The following is an 8,328-nucleotide window of genomic DNA, read 5'->3' on the forward strand; positions in this document are numbered from 1 at the left end:
GTTTTGCATTTTAATCTATGTGTTATCTAATACAAATGTACTTTATATTGTGGAACAGATATAAGTCTGTATAAATTGAATTTTTTTGGTAAATAAATCATTTGACAGATTTAGCTAACATTTAAGTCATTTTAGTTAGTGGATAGTAAAACGTCATCAAGAAGAGTCACCCTTAAAATTTGACATTTTTGTTCATGGGCCTTTCTTAAGACAGGAAACACTAGCCTCAGGTTTTTCAGTAAGAAACAGAAGGATGTTAAAATTGTGTGATTGTATATGTGTGTATTTATGTTTGTGTGTCTGTATGTGTTTGTGTGTATGTTTGTATATTTTTAGTTGCTTTTCTGTGTGTTTGTGTTGTATGTTACTGGTGAATGTTTGTTTGTGTGTGAGTATGTTGGGGACCAGCCATACTTGTTCATATTAAGATATAATTTCCAAATGTATTTTGTTAATGACTAGACTGCTAAAAGGATCAGCTTTATTTAACCCTGAGTAATGAGTGTTCATTCTGCATCATGTCCATTAGCATATCAGCAGAGCACTTAACCTACCTAAACCCTGTTCTTGCAAGTACATAATCTGAAAGGAAGATGGACTTAGAACTGACCACCATCTGAGGCCCCAACGTTCAGTCACAGTGAGATTTATGCAGCCAAACAAAAAAGATCTGGTCTGCCTGTCCAATCAGTTAAATTAACTGAAAATGCTTTGCTGTTAAAGTGGTAAGAATGCTCATATGATACTAGAGAATTGTGTTTTTGCATCACTCCAATGGGACATGTGTAATCTTCAACCAGGTGTCATCCGTGCAATTCAAATGATGTAAGGAATTAAATGGTGAAGATGGAGTCACAGAGGAGTGGACACAGGATCTGAGGCAAAATCTGGAAGCATTCAGTCAGGCCTGGGTCTCAGCTGGGACACTGGTCACACTGCAGCTCAGTCTCTCTGTATCTCCATGTTCCCGAGGGCAGAGTTCTAGTGATGGTGCAGGCAGGAGGGCAGTGCCTAGTATCCACCCAGTCAGGGCTCTGGGGTTAGTGCTGCCTCTAGTAGGTGAAGATGTGCTAACTGGGCAGTCAAAGCACCTTCCTTTAGCAACTCTTTGAAAAGGACAAAGGATACATTTAATGATTGAGAATAACAGCCTGCCACGTATTTTGAGTTGTTATGAAATATATTAAAGCAAGTTGACAACACATGTATTCCAGAGTTTATTAGAATAGGTGTGTAACAAAGAGTGCAAAGATCAACAAACTTGCCACTTCTTGAGGCTGACCCAAGATGCCTCTCGGTATCTCAGAATTCTGAGGAACAGTGCAATCTTCAAGCGTGCCCTCCCTGCAAACTGCAAAGCACTTATGCCTAGGATGAAAATAAACCCTGCCTAGAAATTCCATGATTCCGGATTCAGTGGAACAAATTTCAAGTACACGTATTTAAAAATATTTATATACTCATTTAGCATTCATGAAGTGATTACTGACATTTATAAATCGCACCTAATATCACAGAATGAGACTTGCATATGACCTAATTCAAGCGTAAACCAAATATACAAAAAGAACTTTATCCCAGGGACCAGGGGACAAAATCTGCTGAAAGGAAACACTTGCCACCTTGTAGATAAAAGGAACAATGTAAGAAAAGAATTCCAGAGTTTCTTCCTAAAATAGATGGGCATTATCTCTAAGAACAGACCAAAACATAATTCTTTTTTTTTTTTTTTTTTTTTTAAAGCACTTCAGTAAGTATGAGTTTTCGGAATCTGGAATGGAATAAGGTATTTGATTATTGGACACGTGGAGAATTTTGATTATCGTCCTCTTTTTTTGGTTGACAAACCACACAGATTTAAGCAGTAGGTTTTGCAGCCAGACAGGAACAGATGCTTTCAGGGCTCATAGCTCAGATTCCCACACTAAACCTATTGTCTAAGGTGATGGAAATATGTCGGGACATTACACCATTTGCAGCTGCTAGAAATCAATGCTTTCCTGTTTTGCTGATCTAGACAATGGAGAAGCTCAGAAGAAAAATAATATGAAAAGGTTTTCTTATATTTGCCTTAAAAAAACTGTTATTTTGAATTTAGTACATTTTCCTTGTCAAACCTCGTCTCTCTTCTCTTAGTTGTCACACACACACAAAAAAAAAAATTATGGGAAAGAAAGTTGGAATAAAAGTAACTAATGGTCAAATCCATATTCTTCAAAGATTGCTGAGTGGTAAAAGTCCAGGTCCCATGCTCAGACAAGCAAGCGCTCATGATTAGAACGTGAAAGAGAACAGCAACTCATACATATGTGTTTAAGAAAAAAGAGATGTGTTTCATACTCAGTCCCTCCTGCACAATGTACATGAGCATGTGCTACATGCTTAACTTTTTATTCCACTTGTTTGCCTGGTCATAGGAAGTTGTGAGGAGGAGCCTTTCCCAACGGTTGCTAGTGTATCACTGAATAGCACGTAGGGCTAGAGATGGCCTGGCAAGGCCTGGCAGTGACTATAGCCACAGTCCTCCTGTCCTCAACTCAGAAACCACTTAATTCACTCACACAGCTGTGTAGCACCACAATGTGACCAGGGCTATGATCAAGCCACCCTCAATGGCTGCTTTGCCATGAGGCCACGCTGTTGAGCAGTCGTGGGGCATCCTACAAAGGACACTCACCAAGCCTACCACTCACCAGGCATTTTTGGAAATTGCCTCATCCTTGGCTTTCTCCATGCCTCAGATTCCCTGGGGATATTTTCTTCCTGCATCAGGCCTCTCCAACAATGAATAAGAAAAAGCAGTGACTGTCCCTGAAATTCAGGAATGGGTCTAGTGGGCTGCATGTTTAAGGGTGCCATCCCCTCTAAATTATCTGCCTTGGGAGGTAGAGGGTGGAAGATGGTGAGTTTACCTCAAATATAGTTTTTCCAAGAGTCTCCCAGAATTATTGAACTATGGGAAACTGTTTGGACAAAAGTCTCCATTGCTTTGAGCTTGTTGCCAGGTGGAGGCTTTTCCCTCTCCCCATCGTCCTACTTGTGCTGCTCAGCAGATCTGTTCCTGTCCGGCCCAGGGACATGGTTAGGGGAGTCTGCGCATAGCAGAACCACCTCTCCCCATGCTCAGTCTCTGGCTGTGTCATGGCAGAGCCACCTGGGCCTCCTCTGGATAAACAGGTGGTTTGCCAATTGCCAAGCAACCGATGGGCACTTGTTTATCCATTGTTGCAGCTCCAAGCTCCCCAATACAAAGATTTGAGTACCTCAGACAGAATTGCAGCAGTATTAAATCGGAGAATAAAACATCTGTTTGAGGCCGGCAGTTTCCATTAGATTTTCTGCCTGAGGTCACCCAGGTTGGAGATCTTGGCTGCTGGTGGGCCTGAGAGCAGGAGACCTCATTGGCCTTCGGAGGACCAACTCTGCCAGAAGGGACTCTAAGAAACTGCTATTTCCCAACCCACATCTCCCCTTGTGGGTTGTGGGTTCCACAGCGTGGATCTACATGGTCTCCCCGGTGTGGGGGACTAGGCTGCCTGTTCCTACCATAGAAGAACTCAAACACAGAGACCAGGAAATGAGGCTGGACCATAGAAGAAATGGAACACTGAAATGAGAGGGCACATTGGGGACCTCAGCGAATTCAAGGTCCACAGGATCACAGAGGACTTGGGTGAAGCCCAGAGTAGGAATGTCACCTCTATCCCAAGTGAAAAGGGTAAGAACTGTAAAGGTGGAGGAATAAAGCTGTGGAATTTGTATTTATTACATGTAAGTGCAGATACTGGTCAGCAACACATCTGGCCAAGTCTTTAAAATCATCTGAATGGTCAAACAGTTGGTTCCCATACAGCACACTGCCAAGAGTCCTGTGGTCAATGGGCACAGCTTTTGTCTCCTTGAGTGTTAAATACCAATATTCCAAGTGAAAACTGACTTTAAAAGACAGATTTTCCAAACCCCTACTATGCACGAAAGAGCCTCCATATTTCCTTCCATCATTCCCCTTCAGTTTTCCATTGTCTTGAAAAAAATCTGAACTGTAGCATCTACATTTCAAAATTGGCAAAAGGATATTTATTTGACTTTGAAGGCTGTGTACCTGACACTATTCCCACCCAGGGTGTGGACCTCTGGGACAGATGCATTTCTAAGACAAAACCAGAAACAGTAAGGTATCCTCCTTCTGAGGAGCAGAATTTGGAGTCTCTGGAAGGAAACACATTCCCTCTGTCCTTCTCTATGTTGGCAGCAGACAAGCTCCTGTCCATCAGAGGCCTCCCAGTGCCACTAAGGCAGCTCTAACAATTCCCACCATTCCAGTTGCTTTCTGGTGAGTCAGGTGGAACTATATGCTATCATCTACATTAAGGGCAAATCTTTGCAATTGAGCACTTACAAATGAGGATATAAATTAAAATTGCTTTGAGTAGTTTTTGCAGTTGCAAAAGATTTTAGTTATTTTCTCTCCCCCACCCCCACCCTTTTTACTGAAAAGAGAGAAAGGGGACACAAGTTCCTGAAGCAGCACTGGGACAGAATCCTGCACGACCCATCCCTGACTTTTTTGTATCCTACAGCCACAAATCAGGATCAAGTTCTCAGGATGCCATATGGACTATGAACTATGCTAAAACAGTTTATGATGACAGCTTTCAGAACTCAGCATATCATTTCTCTCACACATCCTATAGAAACAATCAGAATGATAGACTTTTTGGTGCTTTCTCTATCTACAGTCAAACACCCAAATCCAGAGTTGCATGAGGTGAAGGCCAGGCAGCCCAGGATGGAGGGTGTCTTGGGGCTGCACTGGCTCAGAGACAAGTTGTCCTTGGCTTTTTTCCTTATGAGTTTTCATCTCATCAATAGTCAAGTGTGTGTTAACATCAGAACATTTAGATGAATTTAGATTTAAATGCTTGTGGAGCAAACCCCAGCCTCTCTTTCTCCAGCACTTTAGGTTATTTGTTTTCAAAAACCTTTTTAACTCACTTCATATAACTTTTACCACATTTTTCAGGCTTCACTGGCAAATAAATCCAAGACTATCATCAGTAACTTAAGAACAAGGAAATGTATGTCTAAACAAACTGCCTCCTTGCTACCTAAGCATTTAGGTGGATTTCTGGTCAATGTGGAGGATTTCAACAATATCAAGGACAGCCGTAAAGGTAAAGAGATGTTCCCAGTCCTGAACAGTTTCCCTCTGACAAAAACAAAACAAAACAAAACAAAAAACAAAAAAGAGCTTCTTATATAATTAAGCTATTAATTCACTTAGTCTCCATTATACTAAGAGGAACACACCATTTCAGTCCTAATTAGCATTATCAGACCCCTTTTCTTCTTAGATAACTCCTGTCAGCAGAGAAGCAGTTCGAAAGGAGCCCATTAGCACCAAACTTGCAATTCAGAATGAATGCAAAAAATGAAATCAGTCACACTTGAATTTGACAAGAGAGAGTGAGAATTGTTAATATTCACAAAATTCCTGCAGTGACGCACAACTTCAGGAGTATCACACACACATAGAATATACCTGCACATTCCAAGTTGCCAGGCTTTTAAGGAGAAAGTTTACAACTGTTTGCTAAGATTCCAGTCCAGTCTTTTAGAAGGATGTGGGTCCTGCCTTCTGACAGGGAGCATAAATCTCTGAAGATGGTGGCAGCTGACTGTCAGTGTCTCTGGGACCACTTTATCTTCAGCAGTCCGTCCCAGGTGTCAGACTATGGAAAACAAAAGATAACATTGGAAACTGCTGCACCCTGCTATGCATGATGAGACCCTGGAGCAGGCCATGTGCACCGACGCTGTTGGCAGCACAACTGTCCTAAGGGAGCTTCAGTGTGTCTATGGGTTGACAGCAGTGTTGGGTTTACTATCCAGCATGGACAGCCCCTGCCCCTGCCCTCTGCCTGTTTGTGAGGAGGTCATTGCCCGCCCACCTCTCTGTGCGGGCCCCATCCTGTCCCCTGGGCAACCTCAGGCCTCTTTACCTGTAATGGTTTTCCATGGCCCTGCCCTCAGCTCGCTCTGGAACCCAGGAGTAGCTGTCTGCTGCGCTCTGGGGCTTTTTCTCCTCCTCCCTCTTGGCTCTGCGCTTGCGGTAAACCAGCAGTCCTAGGGCCAGAGCCAGCAAGAGTAAGATGGCCACTACAGCGCCCAGAATGTAGAACAAAAGCAGCTTCTGCCCATCAGTGCCGTCATCCTTTTGTTGGACCATGAAATCCTCACCCGTAGACTCCTCATGGCTGGTGGTGGTTGTGGAGTGGTGGTTGCTGGGCTCAATCCAGATGCCAGGGGACCTACTGGGGGTCAGTGTCTTGGGTGGGGCAGGGGTGATAGAGGCATTGGGTGGGAGGGAGGATTTCCTCATGGTGAGTGCCACCTTGGAGGTGCCCTTAGGGTCCCCAGTTGGACTTGACATTGTGGCAGAAGACACGATTCTCCCCTCTCTACCTCCTGTGTTCTCCCCTTGAAGAGGTCCAGCCAATCCTCCTAGGGACGTGGGCCCCACGATGCAGGAGACCCCGTCGGGGGCAAGCTCCCAGCCTGGCAAGCAGCCGCAGCGGAAGGACCCCTGCATGTTGAAGCATAAGCTGTCACAGAGGCTGCCCTCTGGGCCCTCACACTCGTCCACATCCTGGCACTGGGTGCCGTCCTCCCCAGACAAAACATAGCCGTCCTTGCAGGAGCAGTAGAAGGAGCCATCTGTGTTGGTGCAGCTCTGGGTACAGGGTGAGTGGCCTGTCTCACATTCATCCACATCCCGACAAGCCCTCTCTCCAGGGCCGCTGGCCTCATAGCCCACCCAGCACTGGCAGCGGAAGCCCCCAGGAGTGTTGATACACTCCTGGGCACAGGGGGAATCCTGGCACTCATCCATATCTACACAATCTTGCTGAGTTGAGTCCAGATGGTAGCCTTGGGGGCAGAGGCACGTGTAGTTTTTCCCAAGGGGTCCAGGGACGCATGTCGCCACCCCTCCACAGGGGCTGGAGCTACAAGGGTTCCGGGAGGTACAGGTCACCAGGTCATCCAGTAGCCGGAATCCGGGGCGGCAGCCGCAGCGGAAGGAGCCATCTCCCCCCTCGAAGCAATCTTGCTGGCAGCCCCCATTGTTGAAGTTGCAGCCGTACTCAGGGCTGATACAGAGGGGACCCGAGCTGCTCCAGTCGAACACATCAATGGCCTTCTCCTTGCACAGGAAGAAATACTGTTCACTCTTTTCCCCATCCCCACAGGCCACATTGGCCACAGAGGCAAAGGGCACAGCCTCCAGGGAGGAGCTGGTGGCCTGGAAGGGGGTGGTGTAGTTCACCTGACCTGGGCCTCCCAGGGCCAGGGGCCGGCACATGCCTTTGAAGCTGAACTTGCACACAAAGCCTTCGATGTTGCTTCCAGGAGAACCCGGGCTCCCACAGGGGCCCTCGGACCACTTGGGGAGGCGGCTGGTGAGGGGAAGCAGGGACAGGTCTAGCATTAGGGACACACAGCGCCTGGAGATGCAAGAGCTTCTGGCCTCCTTGTGCCAGTTGGCATAAGGTGTGTCCTCCCCACCACCCACCCAGCTGAAGCCCTTCAGAGGCAGGCTGGGATCCAAGCACTTGCCCTTCTCTCGCTGGAGTCCTATCCAGAACTTGCCCACCCGGGTTGCCAAAGGCATCCCTGGCTCCAGGAGCTGGGCCAGTGCTCGCTGGATGTGCTGGGCCTCCTCCTCAGTTCTCACCGTGGCCAAGTTGCCCCCGTTCTTGCTGCAGTGAAGCTGGGCCTCAGGCGCACTCAGCTTGCCCCAGTGGGCCGTGTAGCAAGCAGTCCCCGCGCACACCACAGCCTGGGTCTCAGCACTGGCCCCCGCCCAGGGCTGGCTCAGGAGCAGTAGCAGCAGCAGGCTGGTGGAGGTGGCCATTGTGTCCTCTGTGTTGCTCTCAGTGGGAGGCTGGAAGCCTGGCAGTGACAGCGGCTGCCCCAGCTGAGCTCCGAGGGACACCAAGGGCTTAGACACTGACACTCTGGTACAGAGCAGGACACAAAGACTGCAGGCTTTTCACGTCCTCCTGACCCAAGGCGCTTCCTGTACTGCTGTACTTCTTATTTCTCACCGGATACTGGAACTTCCTGCAGTGAATAGTTTTCTGACTCCTGTTGCCTTCACCATGGTTTTGTTGTTCATAAAAGGAGCCAGGCAGATTTGCTGGATCCCTGGCTAAACGCTGGGGAAATGTGACGGCTTAGGGGGTGGGGGAAAGAGGTTTACAGCTCTGGAACACCAGCTGCTTTATTTTGATTCCATTCTCTCCCATCCGCACAAGGAGCTTAAAT

At 47.0% G+C, this 8,328-nt stretch overlaps 1 protein-coding gene across 1 annotated transcript; it reads right to left on the bottom strand.

Moving 5' to 3' along the window:
- Window positions 1-1,204: 1,204 nt before the first annotated feature.
- On the bottom strand, window positions 1,205-8,058 carry CD93 (CD93 molecule). Its single transcript, XM_033095121.1, has 2 exons — window positions 6,003-8,058; window positions 1,205-5,732 (listed from the first exon to the last, which is right to left on the bottom strand). The coding sequence occupies exons 1-2, from the start codon at window positions 7,913-7,915 to the stop codon at window positions 5,708-5,710; spliced, it is 1,938 nt and encodes a 645-aa protein (XP_032951012.1). The 5' UTR covers window positions 7,916-8,058; the 3' UTR covers window positions 1,205-5,707.
- Window positions 8,059-8,328: the final 270 nt, after the last annotated feature.

The sequence above is a fragment of the Rhinolophus ferrumequinum genome, chromosome 23, assembly GCF_004115265.2.
Source record: "Rhinolophus ferrumequinum isolate MPI-CBG mRhiFer1 chromosome 23, mRhiFer1_v1.p, whole genome shotgun sequence".
Taxonomy (NCBI): Eukaryota; Metazoa; Chordata; class Mammalia; order Chiroptera; family Rhinolophidae; genus Rhinolophus; species Rhinolophus ferrumequinum.